The 19,351-nt window shown below is 42.2% G+C and overlaps 1 protein-coding gene across 1 annotated transcript in view; it reads right to left on the bottom strand.

The window, feature by feature from the left end:
- The window catches only part of MEF2A (myocyte enhancer factor 2A), a 145,373-nt gene that overhangs the window by 34,003 nt on the left and 92,019 nt on the right, over positions 1–19,351 (bottom strand). Inside the window, exons 4-6 of the mRNA XM_065412847.1 lie at positions 9,983–10,114; positions 9,780–9,917; positions 6,119–6,338 (exon numbers count right to left, since the gene is read on the bottom strand). Coding sequence (XP_065268919.1) covers positions 6,119–6,338; positions 9,780–9,917; positions 9,983–10,114 — 490 coding nt within the window. The remainder of the gene's footprint in view (positions 1–6,118; positions 6,339–9,779; positions 9,918–9,982; positions 10,115–19,351) is intronic.

The following is a 19,351-nucleotide window of genomic DNA, read 5'->3' as shown; positions in this document are numbered from 1 at the left end:
TTAGCGAACACAGAGTGTCCAGATGCTCCCAGGTGGAAGGCTGAGATAGCAGCAGAGTGCACCTTGACGGATGACGTTGCTAGGCCCTGCTGTTTGAGATGCAGAAGCTACTCCAGGATGAATGGTATAGATGCCTGGAGTGGAGTACCATTGTTGACGGGGCCACGCTGGGGCCAGCAGAATCACCTCTGCTTTGTCCCTGCAGATCTTGAGCAGCACCTTGTGTACGAGTGGGACCGGTGGGAAGACATACATGAGGCAGTCTCCCCAGAGTAGCAGAAATGCATCCGTGATCGAACCCGGGCTGTGTTTCTGGAAGGAGTAGAACACTGGGCACTTCCTGTTGCTCTGGGTGGCGAATAGGTCAACCTGGAGAAATCCCCACCTTTGGAAGATGGGATGAAGAACATCTGGACGGAGGGACCATTCGTGGTTGCAGAATGATCTGCTGAGGTGATCCGCTAGCTTGTTCTGCGCTCCTGGGAGATCATTCACCTGGAGGCATCCTGAGTGGGCTATGCAGAACTCCCCTAGTTGGAGGGCTTCTCAACATGGGGGGAGGAACGGGCTCCACCCTGATTGCTGATGTAAAACGTAGCAATGGTGTTGTCCATCATCACTGCCACACTTTGACCTTGCAGCCGGGACTGGAAAGTTTGGCATGCCAGTCGCACTGCTCTGAGCTCCCTGATATTGATATGAAGGTGGAGTTCATCCTGCGACCACAGGCCCTGTGTTCGGAAATCTCCCAGATGTGACACGTCCGTTAGTAGGGACAAGGAAGGCGGTGGGCTGTTGAAGTTGACACCTTCGGATACCACATGAGGGTTGAGCCACCAATGTAGAGACTCTAGTGTGTGTCCTGGAACCGTCACTACCGAGTCCAGCCTGTCGCGCCATGGGCGGTATATCTGGGCGAGCCACGCTTGAAGGGGTCTGAGCGTCGTTCTGGCATGCCTGACTACGTAAGTGCAGGATGCCATGTGTCCGAGGAGACTCAGGCATCCCCTGGTGGTAGTGGTCGGGGAGTGCCTGAGGCTTTGAATAACGTCTGGAAATGGGTCTCTGGCAGGAATGTCCTTGCCTGTACCGAGTCCAGCACTGCTCCAATTAATTCTATTCTTTGGGACAGTGATAAGGTTGACTTGTTCACCTTGAGGAGTCCCCCCAATCTCTCGAACTTGGACCTGACCAATCATACGTGAGACTTTATCTGCTCCCTGGTACGGCCCCTGAGCAGCCAGTAGTCCAGGTATGGGTATACCTGCACTTGCCTCCTCTGGAGGAAGGATGCTATGACCGACATGCAGTTGGTGAATACTTGGGGGTCTGTAGACAGACCAAATGGGAGGACCGTGAACTGATAGTGTTTGTGGTTGACCACAAACTGGAGAAAATGTCTGTGCGCAGGCCAAATGGCTATGTGAAAGTACGCATCTTTCACATACGCGTACCAGTCTCCTGGATCCAGGAAAGGGATAATAGTGCTCAGGGAGGCCATGCAGAACTTCAACTTCATCATGAACTTGTTGAGTCCTCGCAGGGCTAGGATGGGTCTGAGACCCCCCTTTGTCTTGGGGATTAGGAAATAGCGGGAGAAGAATCCCTTGCTCTTTAGCTCCTGAGGAACCTCCTCCGCTGCTCCCATGGCGAGGAGTGCCTGCACCTCCTGGATAAAGAGTTGCTCGTGAGAAGGGTCCCTGAAGAGGGATGGGGAAGGAGGGTGGGAGGTAGGGAAGGAGCAGAATTGGAGAGAATATCCCATTTCTACTGTGCGAAGGACACAGCAGTCTGATGTTATTTGGTACCATGCACGGTAAAAGTGGGACAGACGATTCAGAAAGCATAGACATGTGCGCCGTCCTCGGGCGTCCCTTCAAAAGGCCTGTTTAGATCCTGATGAAGGTTTGGACTGGCCTTGGCCTTCCCCCGAGGTGGGGTTGGAAGGTTTGCATATGCCGTTCCTGCCCCTTCGCCTATAGAAATCCTGCCTCGGCCAAGGAGAATATGGGCGCTATTGTTGCAGTTGGGGCTTGAAGTGCTTGTGTTGGGTTGCTGGCGTGTGCATTCCCAACAACTTCATTGTCGCCCTGGAGTCTTTCAAGCTATGCAGCTTGGAGTCTGTCTGTTTGGAGAACAGCCCCGCGCCCTCAAAGGGGAGGTCCTGCAGGGTTTATTGTAACTCCGGGGGTAGTCTGGACACCTGAAGCCATGAGGTCCTCCTTATGGCTATGCCTGAGGAGAAGGTATGGGCATCTGAGTCCACAGAGTCTAGGGATGCCTGCAGCAAAGTCCGTGCCACCGCCTTCCCTTCCTCGACAGTGGCTGAGAACTCAGACCTAGAGTCTGGAGGGATTAGCTCTTTTACTAGAGAGCATGCTGCAGGTGCAAAAACAGATATTTGTAGCCCGTGGAAGGGACAAAGTATTTTCGTTCCACATCCCTGGCGGTCGGTGGAATCGAGGCTGGTGTCTGCCACAGATTCCTGCCACAGATTCCTGATGTTGGTCTGAACTGTCTTGATCAATGGCAGAGCTACCCGCGATGGACCTTCGGGAGTAAGAATGTCCACCATGGGGTCCTCGGCCTCGATCACCTCCTCTGGTTGCAACCCCATGTTGCGGGCAATCCGCCTCAGAAGGCCCTGATGTGCCCGATGGTCAGTCATTGGAGGGCCCGAAGCTGAGGCTCCTGCCACTTCCTCGTCAGGGGATGAGGATGAGGTGGCTGGAGGAGGTAATGGGTCCTCCTGTACCTTCGGCTCCCTGACCTCCTCTTGGACAATGTCTGCCCCTGTGGCGGCCATAGCTGAGACGACTGTAGTCTGAGCCTGTGGCTGGTCCTGTGCTGGAGTAGCCTCGGCAGCGGCCTGAGGCTGAGGGGGCAGCTGGGACTAGGTGGCCTTGGATCCCCAAGGTGTAGGCCTGTCCCTGGCAGAGTAGGGTGGTTGATGTGCCGACGCAGCTGACCATGAAGCCCCTGAAAGGGAGCCCTGGGGCTGATGGTAAGCCCAGGGAGTCAAAAGGGCCATTGTGCAGGGGGCTGCCAGTACAGCTGCCAGATCGGCTGCGCCTCCCTATGTCACCTGTGCGACCTATGCTGACTATGCCTGGATATTGTGAGTCACCGTCAGAGTCCAAGGAAGTGGACCCTGAACGTGATGACCAAGGTGGAGCTGAGGGGCCCTGCGCAGGAAATTGGTGCCGAGCCGATGAGGCAGGAGACCGGTGCCGTAGATTGGCGAGTATCCGGTGCTGGCAATCAAGGAAACGATGTTGGTGCCAGATATTGGTGCTGACTTGGTGCCGGTGATCGGTGCCAGTTGTCTCTCGGTGCCAGGGTTCGGTGCCAGTCCACCCTCGGTGCTGGAGAGGGGGAGCGTCTCGGCGGTGCTGGAGATGCTCTGACTGAGCACGGTGCCGGACAGCGGTGCCACGGCGAATGCGACTGTAAGAGGTGCCGCAGATGGTGTTGAGCCAGGGACTGTGAGCGCCGCATCATGGCCGGTTTACCTCTAGACGGTACCGGACGTATCGGTACTGGAGGTTTGTCCCTCAGAGCTGGGGGCTGTGAAGCCATCATTTCAATAAGGTCTCTGGCAGCTTCAAAAGTGTCCAGGGTGGAAGGTGGCTCAAACTCCTTCACCTGGCACTGCCCTTGCAGCAAGTCACCGTGTGCTGGACTCAACAGTCCCTTCCGGGAAGCCGAAGTTAACGGCAGAGGCTTGTGTTGTTTAGGCATCAATTCCGTTCTGAGGTGCGCCTGTGCATCACGACAGTCCCGTGGCTTTCCTAGCCAGTGAGCACTCTCTATCAGCCCTCTTATGGCACTTGTGCGGCACCAGCGAGGTGGAGCAGTGCCGGGGCGCTGTCCCTGGCTGCGGTGCTGGGGAGCGCCAGTGCCAAGGGTCTCTTATACTAGAGTCATTACTCGGCACCGTGTCGCACACCGATGCCACAGCGCTCCATACTGATGCACTCAGTGCCAGGTCCTGGCGGTCCGCAAGTGAGCACTGTTCCAATGGCCATTACGGACGGTAAGAAGGAACTGAAGGGGAGTCGGGTCGGCAGGGTTATATATTAAGCACCATGCCACTCCAGGGGGCTCCACAGCCGACCCGACGGGAGCTGCTAAGGGAAAACTTTCCAACGACCGTGCATGCGGCATGCGCACACCTGATTGGAATTGATGTGAACAAGCACTCAAAGAAGAATTTTTGTTCCAGAAAGTAGAGGAAATAACGAGGTGGACAACAATTTTAGACTTGATTCTGACCAACAGGTAGGAATTGGTAGCGAATCTGAAGATGAAAGACAATTTGGGTGACAGTGATCATGAAACAGTTTGGCATGATATGATGAAATAATATATTTCATGATTCTATGGAAAGGAAGGAATGAGAGCAGCAGAATAAGGACAGTGGACTTCAAAAAAGCAGACTTTAACAAACTCAGAGAATTGGCAGGTAAGGTCCCTTGGGAAGAAAATCTAAGGGAAAAAGAAGTTCAGGAGAGCTGGCAGTTCCTCAAAGAGACTATAAATCAGACACAACTGCCAAACTATTCTGATGGAAAGGAAATTTGGGGAAAATAGTAAAAGGTCAATATCGCTAAAATATCAGTTCTTTAATGACCTGAAAATCAAAAAGGAATCTTATAAATATGGAAATATGGACAAATTGATAAAGAGTACAAAAGACCAACTGAAGTACGGGACAAAATATTTAGGCACCTGGAGGATAATAAGGTTATAAGGAACAGTCAGCATGGATTTGTCAAGAAAAAATCATGCCAAACCAACTTAATTGTGATAGCATTACTCATGTACTGGATAAGGGGGAAGCAGTAGACATGATGTACCTTGATTTTTGTAAGGCTTTTGACACAATCCCGCATGACATTTTCATAAGCAAATTAGGGAAATGTGGTCTAGATGAAATTACTATAAGGTGGCTGCACAACTGGTTGAAATACTATACTCAAAGAGTAGTTATCAGTGGTTTGCTGTCAAATTGGGAGGGCACATCAAGTGGGATCCCACAGGGGTCAGTCCTGGGTCTGATACTATTCAGTATTTTCATTGATGACTTGGATAACGGAGTAGAGAATATGCTTATAAAATTGGCAGATGACACCAACCTGGAAAGGGTTGCAAGCACCGTGGAGGACAGGTTTAAAAATCAAGATGATCTTGACAAATTGGAGAATTGGCCTGAACTCAACAGAACAAAATCCAATAAAGACAAGTGCAAAGTACTCTGCACTTAAGAAGGAACAATAAAGTGCACAACTACAAAATGGGGAATAATTGTCTAGGTGGTAGTACTGTTGAAAAGGATCTGGAGGTTATATTGGACCACAAACTGAATGAGAGCAGTCAATGAGATTCAGCTACAAAAAGGCTAAAATGATTCTGGGGTGTATTAACAGTATGTAAGCCACAATAGGTAATTGTCCCTCTCTACTTGGCACTAGTGGGGCCCCAGCTGGAGTACTGTGTCCCATTATGGGAACTACAATTTAGGAAAGATATGGACAAACTGGAAAGAGTCGAGAGGAGAGCAACAAAAATATTAAAAACTTTAGAAAACCTGATTTAAGAGGAAAAGTTTTTAAAAAAGGGGGCATATTTAGTCTTGAGAAAAGAAGACTGGGGGGGGATGGACCTAAAAACAGTCTTCCAATACATTAAGGGCTGTTATAAAGAGGATAGTGATCAATTGTTCTCCATGTCCACTGAAGATAGGACAAGAAGTCATGGGCTTAATCTTCAGCAAGGGTGATTTAGGTTAGGCATTAAGAAAACCTTTCTAACTCGAAGGATAGTTAAGCTCTGGAATAGGCTTCCAAGGGAGGTCGCAGAATCCCCATCATTGGAAGCTTTTACAAACAAGTTGGACAAACACCTGTCAGGAATAGTCTACATTTACTTGGTCCTGCCACAGTGCAGGAGGCCGGACTTGATGACTTCTCGAGGTCCTTCCAGTCCTACATTTTTATGATTTTATCCATTCAAGAAATCACAATTACAGCATACAGTTTTGCTAGCTTTTCATAATGTAAGCTTTATGGGAATTGAAGGGGAATAAAGAAGAAATGTAACACTACTGAAGTCTTACCTGCATTGCCAGTACTTGGCGGTCTCTGAGGGGCTCCGGGTGATACATTTCGATGTAATGTGGCCTGAGGTGGGGAGAGCATGGTCGTGTCTGTTAATGATGAACTGGCTGCCAGTGATGGGGATACAAGGGAACTCCCTGGGTTACTGTAGGTTAAAGTATTGGGATTGGACACTGGAACCGTAACAGACATTGAAAAGTTCTGGGGAGGCAAGCCAGGCTGAAAACAAAAACAAGAACATATTAATATTGCACAGTAATGTTTGTCAAGGCTATAATATTGAGATAAAGTCAGATTAATTATGTTAGTTTAGTAATTTTGTATCACTGTAAAAATGCACACTTATAAAACATCCACTCTGAAGAGACTGGTATTGTGATCTACAGTACTTTAGATAAAGATACATTTCAATAAGGTCATTTATCAATGTCGGGTATATTAAGAGCTACAGTTTGTAAACATTAGACTGGAGATATTTTATTGATATTCATCCATTAACTTTAATCAGAAGTATGCCATTATTTAACATTTGATTCCTGATACCAGAAAGCCAGTTGTAAGCTATACATTTTAATAATCAATGAATTTGTTGCATCCTCAAAATGTAAGAATACATAAACATGCACATTATAAAACAAAACTGAGTCAGTCATGAGACAAAAGAAAAAAGTTAGTAATGGTATATTTTTTCTGACAATCTTGACATTGAAATTAAAGTATTACTATTGTTATCTATCTATAAAAACCCACAAATACTTTTTACAGATTAGAAAATTCAGAAGTGAAGTAGGTTTATTCCAAAACTGATTAGCTGATTTTTCATCTGTGTATGGGTAGCAGAGTAATACATTCTATAGTATACAGAATTTACCTGAATACTAATGAATTTCTGTAAATTAGTGATATGTTAGAGTGCTAATTATTTGAATATAGAAATTTTGATTGAATCTTTATTTCTTAGTTACATACATTCTCAATATAAAAACATTTAATACCCAATAAGCTTTAGAAAATACAAGGATGATAACCAAATTTTTCGAAATCATAATTTTATATAATTAAGAATTATAATTATCTGTTAAGAAGGCACTCTCCATATGTAAACATCCATCCAATAAGCTGCATTATTGATATTTTATTTTTACATGCAGGCCACTTCAAAGAACTTTTTAATATCTGACAAATTATTTATTTTTGCACTAAATTTTTAAACATACACTACATTCAAGCAGCACAAGGCAACACCTTCAACGATTCCAAAAATGTAACCAAGGCAATGTATAGTAATATCCTTGTACGTGTTTCTTTCTACGTAGAACAGGGTTTCTCAAACAGGGGTTGCCGCTTGTGTAGGTAAAGCCCCTGGCGGGCCGGGCCGGTTTGTTTACCTGCTCCGTCCGCAGGTCCGGCCGATCGCGGCTCCCACTGGCCGCGGATCGCTGCTCCGGGCCAATGGGGGCTTTCCAGCAGCCCCCACTGGCCCGGAGCAGCGATCTGCGGGAGCCGCGATCGGCCGGACCTGCAGATGGGGCAGGTAAACAAACTGGCCTGGCCCGCCAGGGGCTTTCCCTACACAAGTGGCAACCCCTGTTTGAGAAATCCTGACGTAGAAGCACCCAGTGATAGCAACTTTTATTGCTACAATGAAGACCCACATTTCACGCTGCCAGCCCATTTAGTGGGTAGGCTTTTAGATATGACCAACTACTTCACGCTATCTGTCTTTCCTCTCCTTTGACAGCAGTCAGCACAAAGTCTTTCATAAAGGCAAGGGGACTATTTTTTGTTATATGATCCACGGGTATGGAAATAAAACCATAACAGTTATAAATTAACCATATGTAAATAAATGTAGGGAGCTCTAAAGTTTACAATTTTAATCAATCATTCTAATTATGGGAACTTTTTCAGACTGGAATTCATGGCACACAGTAGAGCCAGAGAAATTGACCTGAAAAGCTAATGTTTCTATAAGAGGCGGCAGCTTAGAGACTATACTGGAAGACTGTGACTACTCGTGAGAACTCAGACCTAGAGAAGATGCCCTGACACACCACTTCTCGATATCTAAAGTTTCAAGTTGATCTAAAGAACTATCATTAGGATTCAGGTTCAAAGACACAACAATGGCCACTGATGTAAACCCTAGAGAGGATTCTTCAAACTGGCAACGAGGGACAAAAGATATTGCCTGTGTACAAATATAGAGAGCCTAATGAAAGAACTAATGCTGAGTATCCAGACTGACAGTACACAGTTAACCCAGAGCGATGTGGATTAACAAAGGAATTACTTCCATTACTGGAGAGTCGGTTGGGGACTATAGTCACCTCTTGTATATTAAATCACTCAGTTTCCATGCAGATTTTAAGAGGAACCTAACCAGTCCACTTTTTAATTGCCACAAGAAATCCAATGATGTACAACTCAAAAGATATAGCAGAGCTTCAAAATTACTTTCATTAGGAGGCAATATTTTTCTTTGGCATATTCTTCAATTTCTGATTTATTCTATAAAGCAAATTAATTTACTTTTAAAAAGGAATTAATATGACCCCCAACCCACCAAACACACACCAATAAATTACAACAGTGGCGCCTAAACTTCTTGAACCATGAGACCCCCTAATTCCTCTCCAAGACCGATGCTCCAGTAAACCAGTCCATGGCCCCTAGAACAATCATACTTCTATGTATACAAAATTGTGAAGCGCAGTAGGCAGTCTTGTTGGTGCTGATGTGAGGACTCAGGCCCTGGCCAGGTCTGCTTTTGGATTTGATAGCTGTAGAATGGCCTGTGGGAGGGCTTCTGACCATACAAGATATTGGGTAAAAATTTCAAGAAGTGGCTATGGGGTTTAGGTGCCTAAGTCTATTATCAAAAGTGACTTAGGCACTTGAGGATGAGATTTTCTGAAGGTATTTAGGTGCCTAAAAATGTAGATAGGCAGCTAATGGGATTTTAATGGGGGTCAGGTGCCTTACTGCTTAGGTACTTTTCAAAATCCCACTAGGCATCTATTACTTCTTTAATCACCTAAATACCTTTGAAAAAAAATCACACCTGTAGGAGCCTATGTGCTTACATCACTTTTGAAAATAGGACTTCGTCTTTTAAGTCAGGTGCTTTTGAAGATATTACCCATTGACTAATTTACTATAGGGAGAATAAATTCTCTGTATAAGGGCATCTTCCCAGGAAATATTTTTAAGCTGTTTGTCATTTGTTGTAATCTTGTTCCATTGCAGAGGGGTAAAAAATTTAAAATCTCTCTATACAAGTTATCTTACATCTCAGGATAAGAGTCCATCCTAGCTTAAAAAAAAGAAAAGAAAAGAAAAATGTTTTAGGCAGCAACTAGAAAGGGGGGTGGGTTCCTGAGAGTCAGGAACATCATAAACAAGTATGAAACTTCAGGAGCACAGGAGGGGGAGCTACAGACCCCCTGGGAAGTTTAAGAACTCCTAGTTTACATGATAGTTTCACATAACTTTCAGAATTTCTCTCACATACACGCATATGCATACATAATGAATAGGTATTTCTGCTTCATAAACAATTAAACCATCTTATCTTTACTGTGCTATTCAATGGTAAGCAAAACATTGTGAAAGTTCTCATGCACATGATAAAAACACAAGCCATTCTTTAGTACTCACTGCGACTTTATGATTCCGCATCATATTATCAAACTCTTCATTAATTTTTTTATATTTTTCTTCTGTATGTGGCGTGAGCACATATGAAGTGTCAGGGTCCGGGCTGTCACACCCTCTGTGTTCCTTCTTGTTCAGAGCCTAAATAATGAAGTTAATAAAAAGAATCAACAAATAAAAAGTAGAGGTAAAATAAAAGTACTTACAGGGCCTCGCTTGAAAATAAAATCACTATCTTCATTTAGTTTGCTGTATCTGTCCTCCGATAGTGGACTGTGCTCAAAGTAATCGTCAGCATCAGGGCTCTCACAACCATTAAGGCCTTTTTTTCTTAAAGTCTGAAATACAATTGGAAAATTCACACACAAATAATACTAATTTGCCAAGACTTTTTGTAAGCTGAATCATATTCAGAGCCACTGAAACTACATAAAACGGTCAGAAACGCAACTCACTTTAAGAGACAAGCTAGGCCTTTCAAAATAAGTAGCTCCACAGGGCACCATGATGGAAGGTGCACTTTGAGGCATAGCCTCTCCGAGCTCTGATCTCATGGGTAACTATAACCCAGGGATCGGCAACCTTTGGCACGCAGCCCACCAGGGTAAGCACCCTGGTGGGCCGGGCTGTTTACCTGCCGCGTCCGCAGGTTCGGCCGATTGCAGCTCCCACTGGCCGCGGTTCGCCGTCCCAGGCCAATGGGGGCTGCAGGAAGCGGCGGCCAGCACATCCCTCGGCCTGCGCAGCTTCCCGCAGCCCCCATTGGCCTGGAGCGGCGAACCACGGCCAGCGGGAGCCGCGATCGGCCGAACCTGCGGACGCGGCAGGTAAACAAACCAGCCCGGCCCGCCAGGGTGCTTACTCTGGCGGACTGCGTGCCAAAGGTTGCCGATCCCTGCTATAACCTATCATTACTTTGGCCCCCAGGAATTCCATGACCAGCATTTGTTTTAGCTATCTGCTGATGTAATCAAGCAGTTTGATATATACAACTAACGTTGAAGGCTACAGCAAGAGGTTAGAATCGTTAGTGGTAATAAAAAAAAGTACTTCCCATATTAGCACAAGAATTCAGTGCAGCAGCTTTCTTCCTTTCTTTTTTTAAATAGTGTACTCTGTAAGGAGGATGTTATGCCAAAATAAATTATTGGCCTTGTATTAATAAAACATCAATGTTGGCTTCCCAAATTTTCTATTCTCACTAGAAAACAGTAAAATTAACTGTGTAGAATATAGTGAGTAAAATTTCCAAATGAATGCATTATTGAATGGTTTTAACAACATATGTAACAATTTGCCTGATTAGTTAAGGCACATACTTTCCTGGACTTCAGTCACTTAGCATACAACATGAAAAAAAGTATTGCATAGAACATGACAATCCAAGAAGAACAATGCTCAAAATGCAACCGTTTTTATTTTGCAATCCCTTTCTAAGACACTGCAGTTTTCCAAATGTAAGCTTTTTTCACGTGCATATCTTCTGCGGTGACTTAATTTTAATGCGATTGCTTTGTTGGGACTTTTCCTGTTTACTAAATATGGACCTGCATCAACATCCCCTTAATGTACATGTCTCCCCACTACACAGCTATGAAATCAGCTACCAAAAGACAGGTTTTTGAACTTCAGGTCTCTTGCCTTTAAGATCTTGAAAAGTATATTCATATTCTTTAATGCTTATTTTTCCTTGGTATTATAAGTTCAGAAAATCCACATAGCAAGCAAGCTCATTTTTTTGTTTGTTTTAAATAGAATCTCAAAGTTTTCCACCTCTAGGAAGAGCTTATTGTTAATAGAAAATTTGTCAGTGAAATATAATCATAAACATTTAAATGTCAGAAGTGTGTGAGAGAACAGTTGTGCAGAGAGAATCTTCATTTGGACAGACAACTTATCTTTATCCAACTTGTCTTGGTCTTAAAAATAAAAACCCAACCCCACAGAATTAAAATCAGAGCTACCTGTCATTTCATGTACCATAGAGGTATTGCATTCTCAAGGCTTTCTAAGCAACCTGAAAGGTATTTGGTTCTGTCACCATTTGAATTTCCATTTAACAATTGACAGTGAATCTACTTTTAGAAGAAGAATCTCAGTACAATTATTGGTTATGTTTTTTTTAAATGTTATCTTCTTTTTTCTGATTAATAAAAGTATATATCAATTCTTTATCAAACAGAATAAGGTGCCCAGATCGAATGGTGATAGGATCCACATTAGCAGCTTGGTAAGCAGACAAACTGTACAATTATCTGCAATTGAATTTCTTCAGAGAAATGTTCAGTTTATGCTATGAATAAAGCTAGAAAATTGTGTACCTATTGCACTTCCACTAAAAATAAACATTTTTACTTAGTATTTTGTTCGTAAGCAACAGATTGCTTAATTTCACTTCCTAATGGTAAGGCAATACTTTACAAAATTCAATTATGCAATATGAGATTCTCAAAGATCACAGGTCATCAATGGCGAGATATAATTCCTTCTCAAATTACTTGGCATGTGCTGTGTATCCCACGCACACTGTCTGGAACTCCCACAAAAATTTAATCACTAAATCAGCATATGGGGGGAAACAGGTGTAGCTTTTTCTAACACCTGTCACAGCATTGATCTCTGCTGGTCTAACCAATCAGGTGGACACTTACATGGACTTAGCCATACAAGGACCTGCTGTTTAGGACTCTGAAGGTCGGAGACTGTTATCCCTCCCAACCCTTCTCAACAAGTTCAGGCTGTCAGTCCTCTACACTTTGGTATCAGCAGGGAAAATGTTAACACAGTATAATCTGGATTACATTTAACCTTTATAATCTATAAATAGAATTTGAATAGGTTACGTCTGTACATGGATCCGAATATACAAACTGTGCCCAGCACTCCTTTAGGAGCAGCAGTAAAACATGTTATAGTGAAGTAGTATGAAATATATAAGTAAATTAGAAAAAGGCAGCCTGCAAGAAATGTACAGTGGATATCTGTGTGAACTCCAGCCTACATTTTATACTCTATTATTTAAATCTTGTGAGAGTTTTGATTTTTATAATATTTAAAATTATTTTGCCAAATGTTTTATAGTAATTACACTTAAAATCTAGGAATCTCATAAGTGTCTTTCTCAGAATGCCCAAATAATCAGTACAGCTTAAGTGGAAACTTCAAAATTTAATTCTCTCAATGCATACCCACCAGTGCTGTCCACCAACACTGAAGTTTAGAAATTAAACTATTAATGTAAAGTGTACATATTAGGCTAAATATATAAGAATGCATTCACCCTTTTTTCAATCGTTATTTTTTATTCTGATAGTAATGGAGTTAACCCTGCCTTGACTCATGAGGAAGCAAAATGCCTCAGTATCTCCACTTTAAGATTCTGGAAACCTTCACTCCAGATGGTGTTCCTGTCATTGTTGGAGAACTTAAAGCTATGGTTCACTATTACAGATAAATCCAAGTCTGTGTTTGATATCCAAAGCTCTGTTTCTTTATCACCAAAACATGAACTGTCACTTTGAGGACCTAACTGACATAAAAAGACTGTCTACTTTATCACTATTCAGTAGCATAATAGTAAAAAAAGTTTCTCCTGTATGGCTGGTACTAACGAGTGGAATGCTGTAATCTGTTAACAAGTCCAGGCGAGGCCTGTGGGAGACAGGCCAGCCTCAGTTTTCTCACAGGCTACAAAGTTAGACATGATAACAGGCTCTCGCTCAATAAAAAACACAAAGGTCATGACTACTGGGAATCAAGCTGTGTGTATGCAGGAAAGAAAAATTCCATAAACAAGTGCTGGCTCCACCCTCCATATTTTCTGTGCTAAAAGTTATTACTTCGACACTGAATGTAAGTAAGTGATCCTCCCAAAATTCTTTCCTAGATACGATTGCGAAGCCTGAGAAATGTGTAGACCCCTGAAAATAAAGCATGTTAAGAAAAAAATCAAATAAGACCAAATAATCTTTGGGTAGCATATAGAGATGGGGTCACACACACAATGTGTGCATAATACTAAACATAAAATCAAAGTTTTTGCAGTTCACGATAACTAGAACAAAAGAGTACTTCTTATACTGGTATTTTTGCATACACAATTAAAAATTCTTATTAGAGGGAAGGGAAACATTTCATTTCATGTTCTGTAATGGAATGTTTAAGCATCATAAGGAAAGAATACTAACTCCTATTTTCTGGATTATTTCAGGAGTATATCTGGTCCTTGCAATAAATCTGTAGTATTTTCATTTTCTTTGTTGGTTCCCAGACAAAGATTTCTGAAAACCTTTTCTGATGGTTGTTTCCTAATCCACTATGTTGAGCTCCAATAAATATGTGTTTGTAGCTTGGATGTTACTCTGGATCATTTATTCGTTGATTAGATCAGAGAACTACAAGATTCTTGTCATTAGAAATTCACCATGAGTATTTAGAAGAAACCATAGCAGGTGTGGAACCTGTATATACATGAAAATTTAGTGAAAACAATAGCTTAATTGTGTTACAAATAAAGACATTGTACAAATGCCCCAGCAAGCTGTGATAAATGCTGATAACAGAGTGACTCAGAAGTTTTAAAATGGCTTTGTTCCACCATGTAAAAATAAAATATGTAACTAAATGACTGATGGTTTTGTGTTGATTTTCTTGTAATGACTGGTATGAGGAAACACCGTATGAGGATGTTAATGATGGATTAACCATAAAACATTCAAAAGTTATGTTTAGACAGCAGTACAAATGTTCCAATATTTTGCTGAACCTTTCTCCAACATTTTACTGTAAGCAAAATGCTTCTGATACTTGCTAGATAGAACACCTTGGTCAATTCCCCTACCGGAAATACACAACACGGATAGCATCAGTGCTCACTCCATGCCTTGCAACTTGCCAAAACTCTAATCTAGAGGGTTTCTCACTAAGCATAAAAATAATTTAGTTTCCCTATTCAATCCTGGATTATGTTGCTAAAATTTACAAGAATGCCAATTAGTATTAATTGCAATGGTGATATTTATGATGTGAATACCAATCCAGGAGGAAGTGGACTGACCGTTATAAAAATGTAATTGTGTTCTGGAACTACTGACCTGATTTTAATCAGTAACATACATGCAAAGGCTGTGGGTTTGTAATTCCTAGAATCTAGTCCCTAGAACCATCAATTCCCTCCAACCTGAGCTCTGGGATCATCTCCTTCCATCTCCCATTCAGACCTTTCCACCATCCCTTTAAACTCTATCCTCACAAACCCTTGCCCCAACAGTGAGGATGTGTGACATCCTCACTGTTACTACCTATCACAGTTGCTGGCAGATTTATAACACCTGCAGTGTCCACAACCTCCTTTTAAATCTTGCACTCTGAAGCTTTTTCAGATACACAAAAATTCACTTGTGCTGTTTCCAAAGCAAAATCTCTGAAGTTCACAGAAATGAGAAAAGCAACGACTAGTCCCCACAATTAGAGGATGCAAGCCCAATAATGAATCAAATGAGTGGCGAGGAGAGGAACACTGGGACCCTGTCAAATCGCAGAGGCACACATTTTTAGTGCTTTGTCCAGTCCATTTTTAATGTTTCATTTGATGAGACTTTCCCTACTTTCCCTGTGAGATTTATTTTTACATATGGACAGCTATGATAAAAGAGAGTTAAGGTGCAGAGTCAATCATCCAGAAGTTAAGAATTCCAGGATTAAGGTTGCCTGCACATACCTCATCACTGCCTTGCCCTACATCACATCCTATTTTCTAGAGTACTTTAGGAGTATATCTAGTCCTTACAATAAATCTGTACTATTTTCATTTTCCTTCTAAGTTTCCAGCCAAAAGATTGAGGCTCCAAGTGCATGGTCAAATAAGAGAGACAGAAATTAATTCCTCTTGGCTCAGTAACATGATGCTTCTGTCTGCACAACTCAAAATTACATTGGCATTCCTGCAACCATATTGCATTGCATATCCATTTTACTGTCTACTATCACTACTAACACTTTCTGTACTACAATGTCACATTTCTCTCATTGAATGAGTGTACTTCAAAATTATTTTTGATTTTATTGTATAGCTCCATTTTTCTTGATTAACCTCATTATGTTACTTTCCACAGTTTTGTGCTTTTTAATAGCTCTATGTCTGATAATATTTCTTCTCTGTCCACAGTGCCACAGTGGTGCTCATGACTCCTCCAGCTACAGGATTAACTGCATTTGTCATTTAAAAAAAAAAAAAAAAAAAAAAAAACTGTTTACCGCCCCTTTGAGATAATTAAGATGTTAATCAGGACCAACCCTAATAACAATACCTTTAGTACAGTGTTTCCCAAACCTGGGACGCCACTTGTGTAGGGAAAGCCCGTGGCAGGCCGGGCCGGTTTGTTTACCATTGGCCTGGAGCAGCAAACCACTGCAAGTGGGAGCCGCGATCGGCCAGACCTGCGGACGCGGCAGGTAAACAAACCAGCCCGGCCCCTTGCTTTCCCTACACAAGCAGCGTCCCAAGTTTGGGAAACACTGCTTTAGTATACTAACGAGACAAAATTACCCCCATAACTCAATGAAAGAAAATCTTTTTTCTACGTTAGTAATCAAAATGTTACATTCTGGCCTAAGCAAAAAATGTGTCTTAAATAGAACTAAAAGCAGGTCACAAATGCTTGTAAACCTACAGGACAATGAATGATGCATTTAATTTCGCAACTTCTGTATGACTGCCAAGACTAGAAGCTTCACTGAAATATATAAACAGTGTTTATACAAAAAATTAAATTAGAACACAATAAAATAAACTAGATAAGTAACCAAAGTACTGCTTTCACAACAGTTACGTACCACCCTTGTAATTGAAGACCTTGACTTCTCAAAAGATGAGGTCTGTGATCCTTTAGTCAACCAACATCTAAAAATAAACATGCTTTCCCCCAACCAGACAGACAAGAACATATACTAAACAAGTCCTGAATACTCAACTCATTATTCTAAAATAAAAGATGTATTTTCCACATTTTAATTTTTCCTCAATTTCTAGCAGTACTGTAATAGAAAAAAAAAGTTTTTAGTATGTAAATTATTTACCATATATTGCCCAGAATATCAAGGTATCAAATAATTCTAGGTAAAGTGATGAAATACAAAGAAGTTTGGTAATGATTACATTCTCTGATCCAATATTACAGTATGTGGAAGAAAAGTTCTCTCTAGGATTAATTAACGGATACAGTGTTTTATAAAGAAATTAACAGGTCCGAAATAATAAGTCATAAAATACCAGAATTGGCCATTTGTACAATGATCCTTTATATTCCACTGTAGATAGAGCTATTCATCAATCTTCGATGCAGGAAGGTATACTGCTTGAAAGCTTATCAGTACCCCTGCTGTATGCCACTGTCTAGCAAATGAGAGTTTCTTGTTCTAAAAGCTGGAACATTTCCAATATCTGGCAAATTTTAACCTGTATCTCTGGCTTTCCAAGGATTAAAGCTAGCTGTCAAATTCCACTGAGATACAATAAAGACTGCACTCAGGATTCAAACCTCTGTTTCTAAAAGTAAAGCATACTGACAGTTTTATAGTAGATACTGTATGCAACTTAACTATTAGCTTGAAGCACTTTTGTTATGAAACATACATCAATGTAAGCGAGATACCACAAACAACTGGCCGCGGTTCGCCATTCCAGGCCAATGGGGGCTGCGGGAAGCAGCACGGGCCGAGGGATGTGCAATACAGTAGTATTATAATATGATGTACTACTTTTACATACTTGTTATAGATTAGCGGCTTCCCCGAGAGGTCGATTTCTACCCGCCGATTCAGGCGGGTAGTGTAGACCTAGCCTTAGATAACTGACCTCTTCCCAATTGTACAGGAGAAAAGGGCATTTTTCATCTCCAATATAGCAAATGCATTAAACGTTAAGAGTACAACAGTTAATTTGTTAGGTGTTGTAATTTGATGTTACCCAGTCTAACACTAACTAAATGCTGCAATGCCCAGAAGATTAAAAAGGGGCACCGTTTTTTTCTTTTTAGAAGCAGAGATCTAGACAGTTACTATCAAGAAGAAAATGTATAAATATTGACACTAATACATCCCTGTTAAGTAGCTGCTCCACAGGTATTATTGTTATTAAAGTTAATGGGAAAACCAAAGATGGAGCAGCTACAGAGAGGTTGTTTATGAAATAGTTCATTTTAACTGACATGTATCAGAAATTGAATGATGGTTTAAATGCATAGGGTAATAGAAACCTAAGTTCAACTCCCAGCTCAGCCACAGACTTGCTGTGTGACTTCAAGTAAGTCACTGAAATCTACTTTGTGCCCCAGTTCCTCAACTGCAGACCGACCTCACAGGAGTACTGTGAGGATAAATTCATTAATGTTTGTGAGATTCTCAGGTGTTACACAATGAGGGATATATATCTATATCTATAGATCTATAGGGAAGTGAGGGTATGTCTATACTTACCTCCGGGTCTGGCGGTAAGCAATCGCTCTTCTGGGATCGATCCCGGAAGTGCTCGCCGTCGACGCCGGTACTCCTGCTCCACGAGAGGAGTACGTGGAGTCGACGGGGGAGCCTGCCTGCCGCGTGTGGACCCACGGTAAGTTCGAACTAAGATAGTTCGACTTCAGCTACGTGAATAACGTAGCTGAAGTTGCGTATCTTAGTTCGAAGTGGGGGGTTAGTGTGGACCAGGCCTAAGAGTAAAGAGATCAGAGTTAAACTAAGAAATGCTCTCATACTAAATGTGAGATCGAAATTGTAGAGAGGAAAGCTGTTCCAGTGGTTAGAGCTATGGCCTACACTCAGGAGACCCAGATTTAATTAACCACTCTGCCATAGATTTCCTGAGTGACGCTGGGAAAGGCACGGCTCAGTTTCCTATATGTGACATGGGGAACATAAGAATGGTCAGACCAATGGTCCATCTAGCCCAGTATCTTGTCTTCTGACAGTGGCCATTGCCAGGTGCTTCAGAGGGAATGACTAGAACAGGTAATCATCCAGTGATCCAGCCTGTTGTCCACTTCCAGCTTCTGGCAATCAGAGTCCATGGACACCCACAGCATGGGGCTGCATCCCTGACCATCTGGCTAATAACTTCCTGGAGGATAGGTCCATCAATGGCTATCTAATTCTTTTTTGAACCCAGTTATAGTTTTGGCCTTCACAACATCCCTGACAACAAGTTTCACAGGTCCACTGTGCGTTGTGTGAAGAAGTACTTCCTTTTGTTTGTTTTAAACCTGCTACCTGTTAATTTCATTGGGTGACCACTGGTTTTTGTGTTATGTAAATAACACTTCCTTATTCACTTTCTCCACACCAGTCATGATTTTATAGACCTCTATCATATCCCTTTTTACTCATCTTTTCCAAGCTGAAAAATCCCAGTGTTTTTCTCTCTCTTCATATGGAAGCTGTTCCATACCCTTAAATCATTTTGTTACCCTTTTCTGTACCTTTTCCAATTCTAAAATATTGTAGTATTCAAGCTGTGAGTGTACCATGGATTTATATAGTGGCATTATGATATTTTCTGTCTTATTATGTATTCCTTTTCC

This window comes from Emys orbicularis, chromosome 10 (genome assembly GCF_028017835.1).
Source record: "Emys orbicularis isolate rEmyOrb1 chromosome 10, rEmyOrb1.hap1, whole genome shotgun sequence".
NCBI lineage: Eukaryota > Metazoa > Chordata > Testudines > Emydidae > Emys > Emys orbicularis.
Note: the sequence above shows the minus strand (reverse complement) of the source record. Positions and strands in the feature narration are given on the sequence as shown.